This window comes from Erigeron canadensis, chromosome 7, assembly GCF_010389155.1.
Source record: "Erigeron canadensis isolate Cc75 chromosome 7, C_canadensis_v1, whole genome shotgun sequence".
Lineage (NCBI taxonomy): Eukaryota > Viridiplantae > Streptophyta > Magnoliopsida > Asterales > Asteraceae > Erigeron > Erigeron canadensis.
In genome coordinates, this window is record NC_057767.1 from 37,355,595 (window position 1) to 37,374,209 (window position 18,615).

Below are 18,615 nucleotides of genomic sequence, written 5' to 3' on the forward strand. Positions count from 1 at the left end.
TCACTAAATTTGAATAAAAAAAGATAGATACATGCACTATGTAATAAGGTTTCGATAATTAACTTTTGATTATTAAAATATCCAATTATTGCTTCATTATTAGCAACTATATGTTGGACAATGACATGCATGTTTTGACTTTTTTTTTTATATATATATGTTTTAATTGTATCTAATTAGTTATGCACTATGTTAGTTTTATGGACTTTTAATGCATCAAAATGATGTTTTTAAGGTGTTCTCACCGTTCTTATTTTAAGAGTGTTCTCACCGAAGTGTTACCCTATATATATATATATACGAGCATGGTACCCGGGCAATGCGGCGGTGGTGGGGAAGACAATCTGGTGGTGGCATTGATAGGGTTTTACTTTGCTAGAGACGAAAATGGTTGAAGGACATAGTTGGTATATCACGTGAGAGGATGCTTAGCAAGAAAGATTATTTAAGGGCATTTTTGTCTTTATCAGGTTCTTAATTAAGTTAAGGGAGAAATCCAGTTTGCTTTATAAGGTATTATAGATATATATATATATATACTAGATATTTTACACGCACGATGTGCGGCAATTAAAAATAATTGCTTAATACATACATGGAAAAAGGTTTTTTTTTGGGAAAAAATATAAGGTTACACGAACTTATTAAAAAATGTTCAAATCATCTAACATGACATGTGTGACAACCATATGAGTTGTCATGTGCAAGTTTTTGATTGGCCAGTCACTAAAAGTTACACGATTTAAACATTTTTATTAAGTTCATGCATATATTAAAAGTCGACTTGAATTCGTGCACACTATAACTTTTCAACCATAGTTAGTTACATGCCGACGTATTTAACCCAAAAATATATACATATGCATTACTAAATTATTCTAGAAGTTTATTACGTATAAATCGATATGTTATATAACTCATGGTCAATTCCCGTATCACTATTATTTTGAATAACATTATATTACATTCTAACACCAAAATTTACATAAATTAAAGATAAGTCATGATTCTATTGGTTTGTAGAATGCTCGAAAACCTGTAAGTCTAACTCTTTTAAGCATGTGGTAAATCAAGTAAGTAAATAAATATTGTGTATTGTTGAAAAAAAAATATGAAATAAATTGATAAAATATGAAACTAAATCTTTTTGGAACATACTTTAATTTTTAGTTTTGAATTTGGCATATATAGAGGGGTCTTTTATTTAATATTTAATTTAATAGACAAATATTGTTAAAAAGATATGGAGATGCCATGTAGATAAAATCTTACGTGGCAACTTTTTAGCATAAGTTTGTTTTCATAGATGACTTTAAAAAGCTAGGATTATTACTCTTTTAATAAATATATAAATTATTTTTCATTTAGCACCCTAGCTAGGTGTTAATCACGACAATCTTTAGAGGTATTACTGTATTAGAATAAAGAATTGTAAAGGTAACGATTAAAAATACTTGATATAATGGCTCGTTATGCTAAACTTTAGATAGTAGAACATTATCTTAGAAATTGGAGGAAATTGATACAAGTATTGATTTCATTACTTTGTATTTTCTTTCTCATTTCCATTACACAATTTCAACCCAGCTTCTTCTTTTTGATGTGGTTTACATTTGTGTCTCAATATATCGATGCGTTTTATCACTGCCAATGTTTTCTTTGATTTAGTATACCACAACATATTTTAAGGTTAAGGTTAAATTTGTTAAATGGTACGAGTATCATATAACATGCACTACAAATCTAAAATTGGCACAATTGTTTAAGACTAGTATGAAGACATGAAAGGTGTTTATAAATAGACTGAGATTTATAAGTTTTATGATTTTCTAAAAAAAAAGGATAGATACAAAATGTTAGTAGCCATAAAGTAAAAGTAGTAAACACGTATAAAAGTGTTGTATATTTATTTGATTTGTGCATATCAAATATTATATCGGAGATTTATTTAGATTATGTTATTTTAACCGGATCCATGTTATAAAGCCCCTTATTCAATGTATATATAATACTAGTGTTTAAACCCGTCCATTGGACAGGTAGTCTCAAAATATATTAATTAAAGCTTGAAAAATTAGAATTCAACTTTATTAAATAGATAATGTAAAAAAATAGAATATGTAAAAATCTAACATAAAACGATTCAAAGTATGAACTATTCAAAGTAAACGACATATTTGAAGATTAAATTGTCACAGCTTTTGAAGAACTTCTTTGTAAACGACGTTGATTGTACGATTGGTTGGACGTCCATCTTCATCACAAATAGATTAGCCAAGTCATATAAAACTCAATTAAAACAAAAATTAAAAACGAAACATACGAAAATTAACTTCATATATATGTTGATTCTAGTTTACCCCTTTTTTTTCAACTATTTAGATTAACCAAGTCATATAAAACTCAATTAAAACGAAAACTAAAAACGAAACATACGAAAATTAACTTCATATATATGTTGATTTTAGTTTACCATTTTTTTCCAACTTTAGTTAAATATAAATTGGCAGTTTCATATATTCTATAAAAGTGTTAACAATATAATTTGAAAAAATACATACCAATTCATCAACAAAGACCATCTCAAACGTTTTGATTTTCTTCGGGTTGTTCCACTCCGGAACAGTCCATACATGCACAACACGAAGACGTAGATGATGGTTAACATGTGTTGGTTTAAGCTCTTCAAGATGAACTAATGTGGTTTTATTTTTTGTTGTTGAAGGAAAAGCCATAACGAACCTATAATGGACAACAAACTAAGTGAAAATCAGTAATAGTAACAATACTAATTATTAATATGAAGAAATCTTTATATAAATTATATGAACAAAAAGTCGGATGTAACTTATAATTTGAAGAAAAAAGCATACAAAGACTCAAGTTCATAATATTGATTAATATGAAATTATAATATGAATTAAAGAAACCATGGTAGTCCAACCTATAAAGCCGAACTTCCATATAAACTTACAAAAAACCATACCAAGACTCAAGTTTATAATAATGATTATGAAATTATAATATGAATTAGAAAAACCATGGTAGTTCAACTTACCCTGATAGAAGAACAATAGTCGAATGCTTTTTTCTTCTTAACGAAAAAAAATTAGAACGTAAATTTCTTTTTGTGCGATAGTTATTTGGGGTTTTTTGGGTTTATATGTATTTATAGATATAGATAAAAATAATAAAGTTTTTTTAATTAAATATAATAAAAGGGGTCGGTCATATATAGATAATAGATTAAATATATTTAAAAAAATAGAGGATTAATGAGAAGAGAGTATTAGGCTCAAGGAGGGAGATTATGGGTGCCAAGTGTACCCACAACCCCCTCTTTTAGTTACGAGAGATAGTGCCCGCGCGTTGCAGCGGTGAGATGGTGGAGTGGTAGGTAATAGGAGGTGATAAGGCATAGAGTGTGATAGCCAAATGTCTTAGTCGTACGCCCTCGAATTTGAAAATTCGTCGATGGTATATCGAACGACATCTCTAATGAAAGAGTACGAAATTTTAAGAACACTCATACAATTTTTATAGTTTATCGATATACGGTTTTTGAGATAAAAGATTTTGAATAAATTAGATGAATAAAATGATTTATGAAAGAGAGAAAAAAAATGAGTGATTGAGATTTGAGAAGAGAGAGAAAAATGAATAGTTGAGATTTAAGGGTATTATAGGTATATTAGGTAGAGATGTTTAAATTAGTGAATAAAAAAGAGGGACAATACAAGTATTTCAATTCATCTTTTGGAATTTAAAAAAAAGGTCCTCCTTGATAATATAGTATTAGATATTATAGATCATATAAATGTTATTTTTAAAAAATAGTAAACATCATATATAACACTCTTATATAAATAAATTTATATATTATCATGATCTTGTAAAAAGAAAGTTTTATTTCTCATGTAAAAATTAAAATAAAAACTAACATATAAATCAGTTTTTTCGATTTTAGAGTCTTGATTTGATACCTACCTAATAATTAGGTTTATTTATATTGTTTTATTTATATTTTCTATAATAATAACGATAAACTAGTTATCATATCAAATTAGGACTTTTATATAGGTACCTTACACAATTTATATGTTACTGAGTATAATTCTTCTCTTTTGTCGGGTATATATATAAGCGTCTATTCATAAACACACACATATTGATTCAAACCCTGTTTTATTAATATTCTCTCAATTCTAAGTGGTGACACTCTTTATCATCAATAATTCCAACAAAGCTTCATTCTAAAGCTTAAAATTGGTAAAGATTTCTTAACCCCCTTTTGTTTATTTCTTCCTTTTTTGCACTTTTGATCTTAAATATATTTTTTTATTCAAGCCATTGTAAATCTTGTAAGTGGGTATTATTTAATTTGCATGTTCTGTATAAATGGTTATATTATTTTTGTTGTTTTATAACATATATTCTCATCTGGGGTTAGTGTTATTTTTCTTTTCAAAAAAAGATGAGTTCTCTCATTTAATTATTGAAATTCAAGATTGATTAAAGTTTGTATTTTTCTTGTTCTATGACATAAATTCTCATCTGGGTTGGTGTTATTTGTATTAAATTTTGAGTTTTTATTGAAATTCAAGATTAATTAATGTGGGTACTATTTTTAAGTTGCATGTTTAAATTAAAGTTTATGTTTTTCCTGTTCTGTAACGTAAATTCTAATCTGGGTTTGTGTTAGTTCTCTTAAACATTAATCTTTTATTGAAATTCTAATCTGAGTTTGTTTTAATTAGTGGATATCAGGGTTAGATCACAACCATCATCCTTTACTCAGTTTTTATTTATTTAGTCTGCTAATCATAGCTCTTAGCCTTATTTTAAGGGGAAGTTATTTCAGTGTATAACAATTTTCTGCTTTTAATTATAGCCTAGGGCCTTGGATTAGCAATTTTTTTTTTATAATTATATATTTTTACAAGCTAAATGTTATATGAAATTGTTTTAAAATTTGAGATTCTGAGATGATGTTAAGGTGTTACCAGAATGTTCTTTAAAATTTTGGTAGATTATGGGGTAATCTTGACTTTCAAGAAATTGACTTTGGCTTTGTTTGACCCTTCCAGGAATTTGGAACTGCAGAGTCAAAGATTGGTGGAGAAAGTTTGAAGCTTGTTTTCCAACAAGCTTTTGGATTTTAGCAAATCGAGACGAATTTTGCCGAGTTTTTTCGGTTCCTGTTATATTGGATATATATAGGTTTGACCAACTTCTACCGAGGACAGAATGTATAGGTTCTTATCAGAGGTTATAATGGAACCCCAACGGGGCGGAGAGTCGATTTTGGATTCGATTAAGATCGCTGTTCTTCCGATAGCCAAAGTTTTTACCATGTGTTTTTTGGGGTTTCTTATGGCTTCTAAATACATCAACATTTTGCCTGCAAATGGAAGGAAGCTTTTGAATGGGGTAACTATTTGCAACCTTTTCTTTATTAGTATTGTTACTATATATGTTATGAATTTAGTTTCTTTATTACAATTGTGATTTAGCTCTAAATAGAAAATATATAAATCTAATATTAGCATTCATTTAATAGTAGATACTCCGTATTTCATGAACATTTGGCGCAAGAGCATCGATCAGGGTGTGCCAGGTGTGCAATCGCACAGATCTCCGAATATATATATATATATATATATACAATGAAAATTTAATTTTAAAAAAAAATTAGTTGGATTTGTTGTAAATTAAGTTAGGAGCATACACAACTTTTGACCGCCATCGTTGAGTCTGGACTAATTTTTTAATTTTAGGGCCACATTTTGATACCATAGGGCCTCCATAATTTCAGAAAATCTCGGCTAAGGACCTAATTACTGGTGTGAAATCGTAAACTCATGAGATTGAAGTCCAAATGATAGTTTGTTTGCTATATTGAGTAATGACAATGGCACCATGCACAAGTAAAATCACTCAAGTGTGTATGTCCAGATGTCGAAATAAATTGGATAGCGTGGTGTTTTATCGAGTGGCTATTAAATTAAACCTACAAGACTGTTGTTGTAACTATGAACTTTTTTTTAAATGTTTGATCTTTTTTGTGAGTGTTAATTTTACTGAAAAAATATATCAGACCAAAGTTGGGTACTTTAGTTTCATGCAGTTGTGTTTGGGCCGATTAATCCTGATCATACTTTGTAGATTTGGCATGGATCCAAATCTAATTTATGGCATAAACTTTTTTTTTTTGTATTTGATATAGTTGGTGTTTTCGCTTCTGCTTCCATGCTTGATATTCTCTCAACTTGGCCAAGCCATCACTTTCGAAAAAATGATCGAATGGTGAGATTTCCTTTTAGTGTTTCGTTGTAATGTAGTTAATAAAAAAATAGGGTATATCAATTTTACCGTTTTACAGGTGGTTCATTCCTTTTAACGTTGTGCTAGCTACCATATCTGGTTCGCTTATAGGATTACTTGTTGCAACGATTGTTCGTCCTCCATACCCATATTTCAAGTTTACTATTATTCACATTGGCATAGGTAACATTTCTCTATTTCTTGTTATTTCTTTCATGTGTTCATCTTTAAGCTTCATGGTAACTTGTGTTTGGAGTGGATGCATACCCCTATTTTTTTTAATCATTGTAACTTGCTATAGTATAAGATTAATTTCTATAATATCCGAACTCTTTGCAGGGAATATTGGGAATGTGCCTCTTGTCCTGATTGCTGCTTTATGTAGAGATAAAGCAAACCCTTTTGGAGATTCTGCTAAATGTACTCAAGATGGAAATGCTTACATCTCCTTTGGGCAATGGGTAAGCGATATATATACTTGAATAAATCATTATAAGTTTAATCACGTCTATTTCATTTTTAGTTTGATATTTCAACTTAAACTAGTTTTTCTGCATTTTTACCATTTAATAGTGAATGGGTCAACCCTCTCTTAAATCATTCTATACATTCTTTACCTCTGATTATTGAGATAGTGTTACTTCTATAACCAGAACTGACATGCACAAGTTTAATTAAAATAATCAAAAGCTTAGTCAAAAAGTGTTTCAGTCAGCCCTGACCCGTTCAATAGTAACACGTTTTGATTTTGTGTGCATCATGCCTGACCCACCCATTTTGCTATATCTATTGGCATATTCCTTGAAAAATTGTGTTATGGTTTACCTTGTAACATTTTAAAATGAATGATCTATTTAGGTAGGTGCAATCGTCCTCTATACGTATGTATTTCAAATGCTTGCACCTCCTCCTGGAGGTTCTTTTGACATCGAAGATAGCAATCTTCCAGTAAAAGCCCCTCTAAAGGGTAGCAGTCCCCCTGAAGAAGTTCCTTTGCTCACTCATGAACCTGAACTGATTAATGAAGATTCTCATAAAGCTGGAAAGGTTATAATTAATAACCGCTTTTTCTTTAATCTGTATCCTATATAGATTGACATCAAATTTACATGATTTCAATGATACAACCCTCCTTTATGCACAGATAAAACAATTCTTAAAGTACCTGTATGACAAGTTGAAGCTTAAGCAAGTACTCCAGCCGCCTATTATTGCATCGGTAAGAGACATCCTGTTTTGATGGGCATGAGCAAACATTATTTTTCATAATATAAACTCATTTCCTCAAAAGATGGTGGTGTAATTTATGCCAATTATAGCACATTCTTTGATCTTGTTTTGTTTCTAGATACTGGCTATTTTCATCGGATGTATACCATTTTTAAAGGGGTTGATCTTCACCCCTGATGCACCACTCTACTTCTTCACTGACAGCTGCTTGATTCTTGGGTATGCATTGTTTTAGTCCCATTTATTGACGTTACTTTGTTTACCAACTATACTTTTAAGTGTCCACATGATGAAAATGTTTTTTTTAATTCTTTCTTTTGTATCAGGGATGCTATGATTCCTTGCATTTTGTTGGCTTTGGGCGGCAATCTGACAGATGGTAAGTTTACTTTTTGTTTATGCCCCTCCAAAACAAAAATGCTCTTTTAAACTCAATTTTATCACTTCCCATTCGCTTACGTGATTGTTTGGATATGATGCTAATTTATTTTATATATCATTAAGAGTTTAAAAGTAGTTTAGTGGACGTTAAATGGTTCTAGTGTTTTACTTTCCTTTTGACCTTCCCCATTTGTAACAATGAATGCAGGACCCGGGAGTTCAAAACTAGGATTAAAGACAACCGCTGCAATTATTTTTGGACGACTAGTTTTAGTTCCACCAGCAGGACTAGGAATTGTGACATTAGCTGACAAACTTGGATTTCTCCCACCTGATGATAAAATGTTCAGATTCATTCTCCTCTTACAACATTCAATGCCGACATCTGTATTATCAGGTAGCCACCAGAACCCTGAGTGGTTTTATACTGAAAATGCCAACATTTTGTTCTTATGCCTTTATAAACGTGGCGTTTGCAGGTGCCGTTGCTAGTTTAAGAGGTTGTGGTAGGGAAGCTGCTGCCATCTTGTTTTGGGTTCATATCTTTGCAATCATATCAATGGCGGGTTGGATTGTATTGTATCTAAACATTCTCTTTTAGAGTCGGTTATTAAAACCGGGAAAAACCAACATAAATAGCAGGCCATTTGGTGGAGCTCAAAGAATCAAATGATGCAGGGAAACTATAGAGTTGGAACGATCCGTATGTTGATAATAGATCTGTTGATATTCTTTTATACAATGAGAGAAAGAGATGTGAATGAAGAGTGTATCTTAATCCTTTCTTCCTTGGTTGCTCATCATTTGGCCTTGTATGTTATTATTACTTACTGCTGTTTACATATAACATGTTTGATTGGAAAGCCACATTCTTTTGTGACTTCTAGAAATGTATTACCATTTTGAAACCCAGTCCGGTTTCTCTATTCATTATGTTTGTGCCATACTTCGGAACCAAATCCTTTTCTTGATATCCATTTTAGTTCTTTGAGATGATTTCATTCTCCACGACTTTATAATACTAAAGAGTAGAGGTACAGGTACCCTACATGTCAAAAATCCGATACTGATGTTTCAGCTGATAAATGAAGATTGTATTTAAAGCCTAATTGGCTCAGGTTCAATTCCTTGTGTATCTATAGAGGAAACCAATTCATCAGAAAATACATCAGATTGTATTCAACCGTCAAATTATGTCATTTTTAACTTTAATATTTGGCGCTTCTTGTAAAAAAATATAACTTCTGCTCACTGCTCTACTAATAAAAGCCTATTAACCATTGAAAAGGCTTCAAATAAATATTTTTAATAATGTCCTAGTTTCTTATTGGTTAAAATAAGACTAATTAAGTTACTAACTGAAGCTTCACAAGCTATCAGTTTTTAGCAAAATGTGTCTTAAACGGATAAATAAGATGGGATTTTTCATATGTAGATTATCCAGAAAAGACAAAAGAAAAAAATTCTTCCAATTTAGATACATACAGTATCCCGACTTTTGGGCAATAGAACAGGGTCCTAAGTCTACAGCCCAAAATGGTGAGGGGCCTCAAAACAAAATGGAGATATATTTCCATTTTCGTTCCACCCATATGGATTGTTTCACTGATATTGACCTTTGCTTATCACTTGTCATCTAATCTTCTCCACAGTCTATAACTTGTATGTCTCTATTTCCATTAGGTTTATGTTTTTGCTTTTCTGTTATTGTTTCTGCTCTTGTGTTGCCTTACATTAGGCCACTTGATATAGTTTTAGCTCTATATAATAATCTCTATAATACAAATCGGAATCATTTTGAAGTTTGATTTAGATATGTTTAAGTATATTAATTTATACTTCATTGAATTATTGTTAATCACACGACTCGTTTATATAATTTATCCAATACTATTTTAGGTGCTTATCTTTTCTTCTTGCACTGGCCTCAAACTTTTTTCATTATCTGAGACGGCCGTGGGTACCGTTTCTGAACCTTTTCGTGGTCATCCCAAGATTGTACCTATCTATTTTCGAACTCAAAACCTTTTGAATAAAAGTTTCTGGACATTTAACTAAAGTTTTTTATTACAATTTCTAGAGACACATAAGTTTGTGACATATGGTTCTATTATTGCAATTTGTACTATTTTGCCTTTCTTAATTAGTTTGATTGAAACACTTCATACATCATAATGGCACATCGTACTACTTTTTGTTTTTGTTTTTGTTGTTGTTGCTATCAAAGAAGTTAGGACATGATAGGACTGGTTTCTTATCCATGGACCGCTTTTAGGTATTTTTGTGTCTACAATTGGAAGCTCAAATGGGTTAAATTGGATGACAAGTTTTATCTTTTACTTTCTGGCATTTGCTTGCATTTAATGTGTTGTAACATCACCCAACAACACAAAATTTTCTATGAATAGCCATACTATGTCGAATTTGTTTCATAGTTTGGTTTTATATCCTTTGTTAAAAGATCATCATATTTTTTAGAGAAGGGATTAATATCTCATAATGTAAACAACTTTACACGAATTGTCATAATGTATATCGAACTTCAATCTTGTGAATTGTATGAATTCAACCAATCAAAAACTTACGAGTGACAACTAATGGTTGACAAAAATTTTAGGTTACATACAATGTACAAGATTAAAAAGTTCATTACATACAATGCACATGATTAAAATTTGATATACACTATAACAATTCGTGTAAAGATATTTACATACTAAGATACTAAGGCCCATGCTTATAGGGTGTCTAGCCCGAGTCCGACGCAGCCACCCTCTAAGATGTTAGTAGCAGGAGGCGCGTCTAGCGTCGCGTCTTGGTGTTTCTTCTAATATTAGACACACATTTTGTGAAGGAAATTGGGGCCCAAAAAGAAGAAGTGAGGGGAAGAAGTGGGGGTTATAAGGAGGGGGTGTTCTTGATGTGTCTAGAAGAGAGAGAAACTGATGAATAGTATTAAAAGTGGGTTAGAAGTAGGGGGTTATAAGGAGGGGCCTTAAACGAAAGAGAAAATTATCCAAACATTCATAGGAAATCACACATATTTACAAGTTATATGTTCGTTGTATGTTTGTGCATGTTTGTCTATGTTGGTTTGTGTTCTTTACCTTTCTGATGGGCGAACATCGAAATTTATACGTTTTAACAAACAAATTTCTGGTCCTTTGATGCTTATGCTTGTTCCTTAGTTCGGTTACACCTAAATGAACGAACAAGAACACAAAAGTTCGGTTACACCTAAATGAACGAACAAGAACACAAAAGTCCGTTCATAGTGCTCATGTCAGTTCTTTTAATTTGTTCTAGCTAGTCAGCCTAAATGAACACTATCTGTCTTGTATATCCGATTCGTTTAAGACCCTAATTGTAATCAAGGGCGGTACTAGGGGGGGGGGGGGCAAGGGGGTTCAATGCCCCCCTCCAAATTTAAATTTTGGGCATTTTGCCTCTTTTTAAATTTATTTTTCATAACTTTTCTAAGTTTACCCTCTTTGGAATTTTTTCCTAGTACCGCCCTGATTGTAATGTTAATTTTTGTATGTTTTAGAGTAGAACCTAATCAAAAAAGAATCTTGGGACATACTGACAATTTCCAACTAAAAAAAAGTCACATTGTTATAATCAAACAATGTATTCTTAAATCTTGTTAATCTAAATCAAATATGCCTATTCTGTCTGTTTAATAATTTAAAAGTGAGAGTTTTGTTAGTTTATTTTCTTGTTATATGTAGTTGCTTTTGTGTAAACATATAATCTACCCTCTTTAGATCAAAATTTATAATGGCAATGGAGAATACTAGTGTTGTTTCAAGTGAGAAAAGGTAAATCGTTTTTCGTTCATAAATACTTCTTTTAAGGTATTTTCTAACGTAACTAGCTCGATTTATGTTTGTTCTGCTACCAGAATTGCAGTTGTCACAGGGGGAAACAAAGGTATTGGGTTCGAGATATGTCGTCAGTTGGCCTCAAATGACATAATAATCATACTAACTGCTCGAAATGAAAGTCAAGGGCTGGAAGCCGTAAAAAAACTGAATGGTTACGGTCTTATTAATGTCATTTTTCATCAACTTGATGTGAAAGATCCCGCGAGTGCTGCTAGGTTGGCCAAATACGTCGAAACGCAATTCAAAAAACTCGATATCTTGGTGAGTGAACGATATTTGATTAGTTTGTTATATCTTATTACTTGTGAAGTTGTAATACTAAGGGCGCGTTTAGTTCACAGAATGTTTTTGGAAGGAATGAAATCTTTCAAAGGAATTAGAATATGAAGGAATGAAATTTGATGAAATGTTTTTGATTTTTTAAAGATTCAAGTGAGAGACGGAATGAAATTCCTCCCCCATCCCCAAGGAATGGAGATTTCATCAAATGAGAGAATGTTAACATTCCAACGGAATGTGATTCCTTCATCTCAAACCAACCAAACACACTAAGGAATGAAATTTAATTCCAATTTCATTAGATTCCATCAAATTTTGTGAAGTAAACGCGACATAAATGTATCTCAGTAAACATATATATAATGTTTCATATATATTTATTTTCTCTATTCATCTCTCTCTTAAAATTTCAAACTTTTGTAGGTGAATAATGCTGGAGTCAATGGAACAATCATACATTGTGATGAACTTAGAGCCTTCAAAGAAAGTGGATATGTAAGTAATATGGTCCCATGACCATGACCAAGAATGCCATATCTGCATATCATGATTATTGTATTATCGAGTAATGAAGTATATATCCGAAATATACGACTAAAATATTTTCTAGTTTAACTAAACGTTTGTTTAATATATGAATTTTACATTTGTCTCGGTCTTGCTTTTAGACATACATTTAGACATACTTTTAGGCATGTGTCATATAAAAATCTAAACCATCACCAAGTGGTCTAGTGGCAAAAAGTTATGTTTCCTCATAAGAGGTCACTGGTTGGTGGTGGTCGTGGAAATAGTTGGAACTGGCCACGGGCAAAAAAACAGACCGGTTATGATTCAATAAATAGTTCCCGGGGTAACCCAGGGAAAACCTCTGCCGTATCATTTTATAGGATTATTAGAAAATATGTGTTCTATGTTTTACTTCAAGCAATGACAATGTGTATGGCTTATTGAGCAGCAAGTGTGTGATGAAAATGCACATCTTTTAGTTAATAAGGTTTTTGAAGAACCTTACAATCTGGGAAAAGATTGCATAGAAACAAATTACTATGGAACCAAACGAGTTACAGAAGCGTTTCTTCCTCTTCTCCAACTCTCTAACTCGCCAAGAATCGTCAACATCACATCTTTTTATGGAGAGCTACATGTATGTAATTCACAACTACTCGAAACATACAAGAACTTGTCATATGTATGGAAAAAGGCTACTAACTTTTTCTTTTCTTGGTTTGCAGTGGATCCACAATGAGGAAGTGAAAGCAGAACTTCTAGATATCGACAACCTCACTGAAGAGAGGATTGATGGGATCACGCAACAGTTTTTGAGAGATTTCGAGACAGATAACTTGTCCAAAAATGGTTGGCCTCTTACCACAGCTGCTTATAAGATTTCAAAAATTGTGATCACTGCTTATACAAGACTTATTGCAAGAAAATTCCCAAAAATTCTTGCCAATTGTGTCCATCCAGGTTATGTCAAAACTGATATCACATCTAATTTCGGACATATGACCCCAGAAGATGGGGCTAAAGCTCCTGTAATGGTTGCATTGTTGGGTGACGATGGTCCTTCTGGGGTTTACTTCAATCAAATGCGGATATCATCATTTTGATTGATACAGTTACCACAAGGTTGATCTTGAAAAAACATTAGGGATGATTCCATTTTATTTGAATAAATCAAGAGATGTGTTAGTTAATGTCTTGTAGACAATTGGTTTTACTTTTGAACCAAGTTATGTACGAGTACTATTTAAGAGCTGCAACACCAGCAAACCACAACGACATAGATTAGTGGAAAATGTGTTACATCAGCTCCTTTTACCACGCAGGTACCATACTGACACGGGCATATTTGTCATACCCAGGTACCCTACTGGGCTACTGGTATATTTGTCACGGCCGCTACTGTGTTAAAATAATGTTCAAATCGTTTGGCAAACTTTAGAAACATAAAGATGGGGAAGAAAAATGAAACTTTTTTAACAATTCTGTGTTTGAATCTCATTGACAAGTAACAAGTAAATATCATTGTCCAAAACCTGTCATCATCTATCACGACAATAATCTTCAAGTAAACGACTAGACTTGTTGGCACATCCCATACAGAAGTCCTGGTTAACACTCGAGCACATCTTTAGTAACAGAACAGAAACAGGTTACAACCGGCAAAAACTAATCAAAAAGTTAACGAAACCAACCATCAAGATCCTAATGAGAAGCAAAATTATGTACAAATGCTAACCTGAATCCTCTCGGACGTTCATTCATCCTTTAACACTAGTATCCATATAACCACGGATAAAAAATAACGAAACAAACAAACCATAAAACCATTTTCATCACCTCATGATTCATCTCACAACTCTTCGAAACTAAAAAAGACCCCACCATCTCCTGCTTCTATTCGCCCTTTGATTAGAAACACAAGAACCAGAAGTCGTAATGGCTCCACGATTGCCTAACCACAAAGCAAGACCGATCCCTACTAGACTCACTAGTGGTGCTGCCATAAACAACCACCGTCCTCTTTCACTTCCTGTATCCACCTCACTGTTGGTATTTATGATTATTTGACCTTCAGGCTCTTCAAAAGATGTATCCTCGACTTGCTGTTCAACTTCTTGAACACCTGATACATGGCTGTTGATTTGTTTCCTGTTTTCATAGTCCATGTCATCAGTTGGAAGCTCAAACCGACATAATGGGCAAGTATTACGTGCACTTAACCACGGTTTAATACACGGCCGATGGTACAGATGAAGGCAAGGAAGCCGGTTCACCACGGCGCCAACCGTCAATGTGTCCTTACAAATGGCACAAGCCAACCCATTATGGTCTGTCGCATTAACGACCACACAATCAAGATTCTTCACAAAAGAAAGGGATGCAGGTGGTGCTCCACGTCTTGTATTATCAGCCTCAGCTAGCCGTTCCAAGAGCTCTTCAAAGCTTCTAGCATCAAGATAGTCCCCAGAATTTCCCACATAAGGCAATGTTTCATGGTCATCATCCGTATTACCAAATGGATTTGTTACATGAACTTGTCTTCTTTCACTGATTCTTACACGAATTGAACCTTCGGTTTCAGAAAATTGACCATCGGATACCATTGATCTTTGAAGTTGAACTCTAGCAATCAAAGATCCAAGGGTATTTTCACTATTTTCAACCTCTTCCCATGCAACATCTTCTTCATCAGAGCTCCATTGGTTAAGACCCGCATGCATAGGGTCAATGTCTGTATCTGAATCGCCACCAAGAAAACTATGAACATCTACAGAAGCTTCTGAATCATATCCATAAGAAATGACATCACTCTCCCCGTTAACAGAATCAAAACCCTCACTTTCCGTATCTGAAACAACTCTCCTCCATCTTCTTGAACCATTAGGTGTCGTACGAGTACTTGTATCAGAAATAGCAGGCGGGTTGTGTCTAGCAAGAGTGATCATGGTCGAAAACTGTTGCGAAAACATATCTTCAATAGATTCGGAACTGTTGTTATATCTTGCCCTTCTTATTCTACTAGTCATTCGTGGAACGTGTTGTTGTGATGGGGTACCATTTTCTTCTAAAAACAAAAACTTACAATCACCGCATATACTCATGTTTTCAAGGTCGATAGGGTCATTCTCGGAGGAAAGCATTCTATGGCATAATGCACATATACGAGGTGGATCAAAATTTTCAACAGATAAAGCATCATCCATTTCTGCAGATTAGAATTGAAAGGATCGTGAATATGATATACACATATATCTAATGCAAAGTTGTGCGATTTGTTAAGCAAAAGTGCATAAATAAGCTAAAGAATCAGTATTTTTAGAAGTACTTATGACGCATAAGTTGAGGGCAAATGTCATAAAACAGCAACTACCTTAGGTGGTGATCCCTTTAGGTAGGTATAACTCTTTCCAACCCGTTTTTCTATACCAGTTTTTTTGAACGACTATACTTGATTCTAGCGTAAAATATATAAGAATAACCAAATCGGGCACAAAAAAAAAACTTTAACTACCTAAGTAAGTTGTTCAAAACTTGTAGGCAGCAAAACAGATTGAAAAAGGTTGTAACTACCAAAATGAACTGCTGCATAAAGTACATCCTATTCTATGACATTATCCCTTAAAGATAAATATGGCCACTTTCATCTTACTAAAGCCAATTAGTGATTCATAAAGCCAACTATCTTAGCTTTCTGAATGGAGTATTCATCATCAAGTTGAAATTACCAGAAGTTGCAACTTATTAGTAACAATGCCTTATCGTTATTATTACCATGGTCAAGTGTTTTAGATTTTCCAAGTTTACACAAAACTCGCAATAGTATACTTTTACAACTTGTTATAGCATGTATCAAACTATCAAACTTCAGATTATTGATATTGTACTTATCTAGTGACTCTTCTTCATCAAGTAACCGCTAACTTTATAGACACAGTTGTCATGTCATCAAAACCAGTGCAGTGTTACAGGTTTACGAGTCATAAGAGGCAAGATATACAGAACATCAACAATTATAAAGTTCACTACATAAAATGGCAAGTTTTATAGCAGGATACATCTAAAAAACACCAAAGCCTAATGCACAAAAATGTATCAAACTTATCACACTTTCCTATTTGGTATAATTCAACTTTATGACCATCTATTGTATACATCAAACTTGATCTCTTATAACTTGTAAAGCGGGGAAATAACATCGGTTTTGATGACGTAGCAACTTATACGGCTGTGACATCAGCATAATTCACAAAAAATACAGGGTCACACATAAATTGACAGTTTGATACACAAGACAGCAAAAAGTGACAAGTTAGATACATCTTTATGTAATTATCCTTCATTTGTTATTATTTTGATATTGTTTATCTAAACCAAACACACAAATATTTTTATAAACTAATCCTAATTTCAGTAAAATAAATAAATAAAAATGAAAAAAGGGGTTAGAATTTTCTTTTACCAGATTTCAATAGTCAACTTCCTCACCTGATTTCAAAAGAATACACAAATCATCAGTAAAAAGAAATATCAAAAGAATTTAAAAATCTTGAAAACAGCCCAAATATCAAACTAATCACCTCAAAAACAAAAATAATGAAAAGGGTATATGATTTAGGATCCAACTAGATGATTAAAGCAAAAAAGCAATAAACTTTGGGATTATAAAAGAAAAAAGATTATTATTATTGGATTAACTTTTGCGAATCGAAAGAATATGAAATACGGGGTGTGAAATTTGGGGGAAATTAGATATGATTTATAGAGTGGAATTTGGTGGGTTTTTGTAATTGCGAAATGAAATGATGATTTTTTTGATCAATTTTGGTGAGTTTGGGTGGGTGGGTGCGTGTATATGTGACAGAGAAAAAAGAGTTGAGATAAGATGTACTTTTTTGTTTATTTACTTTGTTAATTTGATATCACTACCCTTCAACTTTATGCAGTTTTCTTCTATACAAAGATTTAGTTTAGGTTTTCCATAAATCTTTATTCTTCATAAGTTTTTTTCTAAATTAACCTTTAGGATAAAACTATTTATATCTCAATCTCCTTAATACATCGTTAAAAATGGTATTGAAAGAGAAAAATGACTAATCATCTTAACAAAATAGCTTAAAAATCCTCCTAACACTTTAAGAGGATGACATGTGTTATCCACTAATTCCCTTTCCTAATCTTGTCCCATGATTTTTTCACATGTAATGATCCAATAGTTAAGAGGATTTTTAGGTTATTTTGTTAGAAGGATTAATCATTTCACATTGAAATATCATAACTTACGCAAACCGAAATTACTTTGTATGTGTTTAAAACCTATAACTTGATCTTGATGGTTGAACGTTCATTCTTATACGACTAAAAGCCTAAAAGGTCTTTGATTGCTTATGTTTAGTAATGCCATACTGACTGGATTTTTTATAAACTTCTTTTTTTTTTACAAACTCACGTGGCTAGTTACCTATAAATAGTAGCATGTATTATTACAAGCTCCTTACTAGTGTTTTAATAATAATATATTTTACTGTTTAAAAGAAAAGGTATCCACGAGAATATATCCTAGTTTTTTTCCTGTCTCTAATATAAAACAATCTGGTATTAAACCCTTGGTTACATGTTGTTGTATGCATCTAGTTACCTATTTATTGGATAACAAATTTTTTTGTCGACGTAAAAATCATATAAGTTGTCACATTATTAAAACCAATGTCACATTAGCAGTTTACAAGTTTTGATTTATAAGAGGTTAGATATAAATAACTAGATTAGCACTTAAGACTCATTTATAAGTACGAGAAAAAGGTACTCGTGTGTTGCGAGTTGCAACGGTAATGAAATGGCGGCGGCGGGAACGGGTGGTGGTGGTGAGCGGCGATGGTGGCCGCGGCGCCGGTAATTAGTAGAAGTTATTGATGTAATGTGACTATAATGTATGGTACATCATGTATTAGAATGTGTATTAGGAAAAAAGAAAAATGTGAAAAGTATTAAAAATTAATTAAGGGTA

General features: G+C 32.5%; 3 protein-coding genes across 5 annotated transcripts; 2 read left to right on the forward strand and 1 right to left on the reverse strand.

The window, feature by feature from the left end:
- Positions 1-4,169: 4,169 nt before the first annotated feature.
- LOC122607365 (protein PIN-LIKES 6) lies at positions 4,170-8,817 on the forward strand. Of its 2 annotated transcripts, none has more exons than XM_043780326.1 (11): positions 4,170-4,269; positions 5,088-5,430; positions 6,227-6,306; positions 6,383-6,507; positions 6,664-6,785; positions 7,183-7,371; positions 7,469-7,543; positions 7,673-7,773; positions 7,881-7,933; positions 8,144-8,332; positions 8,415-8,817. In XM_043780326.1, the coding sequence occupies exons 2-11, from the start codon at positions 5,248-5,250 to the stop codon at positions 8,534-8,536; spliced, it is 1,239 nt and encodes a 412-aa protein (XP_043636261.1). In that variant the 5' UTR covers positions 4,170-4,269; positions 5,088-5,247; the 3' UTR covers positions 8,537-8,817. The 2 variants fall into 2 exon arrangements, with proteins under 2 accessions (XP_043636261.1, XP_043636262.1); XM_043780327.1 differs by having other exon boundaries at positions 4,175-4,269; positions 5,104-5,430.
- A 713-nt stretch (positions 8,818-9,530) lies between these two features.
- LOC122606860 (short-chain dehydrogenase/reductase 2b-like) lies at positions 9,531-13,915 on the forward strand. 2 transcript variants are annotated; one of them, XM_043779739.1, is made up of 6 exons: positions 9,531-9,597; positions 11,703-11,756; positions 11,840-12,083; positions 12,525-12,596; positions 13,060-13,248; positions 13,337-13,915. In XM_043779739.1, exons 2-6 carry the CDS (start codon positions 11,716-11,718, stop codon positions 13,712-13,714), a joined length of 924 nt encoding a protein of 307 aa, XP_043635674.1. In that variant the 5' UTR covers positions 9,531-9,597; positions 11,703-11,715; the 3' UTR covers positions 13,715-13,915. The 2 variants fall into 2 exon arrangements, with proteins under 2 accessions (XP_043635674.1, XP_043635675.1); XM_043779740.1 differs by lacking the exon at positions 9,531-9,597 and having other exon boundaries at positions 11,464-11,756.
- Positions 13,916-14,060: 145 nt separating this feature from the next.
- On the reverse strand, positions 14,061-17,467 carry LOC122606858 (E3 ubiquitin-protein ligase CIP8). The gene is made up of 3 exons (XM_043779738.1): positions 17,189-17,467; positions 17,071-17,096; positions 14,061-15,816 (listed from the first exon to the last, which is right to left on the reverse strand). Exon 3 carries the CDS (start codon positions 15,812-15,814, stop codon positions 14,477-14,479), a length of 1,338 nt encoding a protein of 445 aa, XP_043635673.1. The 5' UTR covers positions 15,815-15,816; positions 17,071-17,096; positions 17,189-17,467; the 3' UTR covers positions 14,061-14,476.
- Between the last annotated feature and the right edge of the window lie 1,148 nt (positions 17,468-18,615).

Coding starts and splice junctions, on each gene's coding strand:
- LOC122606858 (XM_043779738.1), bottom strand. CDS start 15,814: ATGGATGATGCTTTATCTGTTGAAAATTTTGATCCACCTCGTATATGT.
- LOC122606860 (XM_043779739.1), top strand. CDS start 11,716: ATGGCAATGGAGAATACTAGTGTTGTTTCAAGTGAGAAAAG. Junction 11,757..11,839: donor GTTGTTTCAAGTGAGAAAAG/GTAAATCGTTTT, acceptor TTCTGCTACCAG/AATTGCAGTTGTCACAGGGG. Junction 13,249..13,336: donor CTTTTTATGGAGAGCTACAT/GTATGTAATTCA, acceptor CTTGGTTTGCAG/TGGATCCACAATGAGGAAGT.
- LOC122607365 (XM_043780326.1), top strand. CDS start 5,248: ATGTATAGGTTCTTATCAGAGGTTATAATGGAACCCCAACGGGGCGGA. Junction 5,431..6,226: donor GAAGGAAGCTTTTGAATGGG/GTAACTATTTGC, acceptor TATTTGATATAG/TTGGTGTTTTCGCTTCTGCT. Junction 8,333..8,414: donor GCCGACATCTGTATTATCAG/GTAGCCACCAGA, acceptor TGGCGTTTGCAG/GTGCCGTTGCTAGTTTAAGA.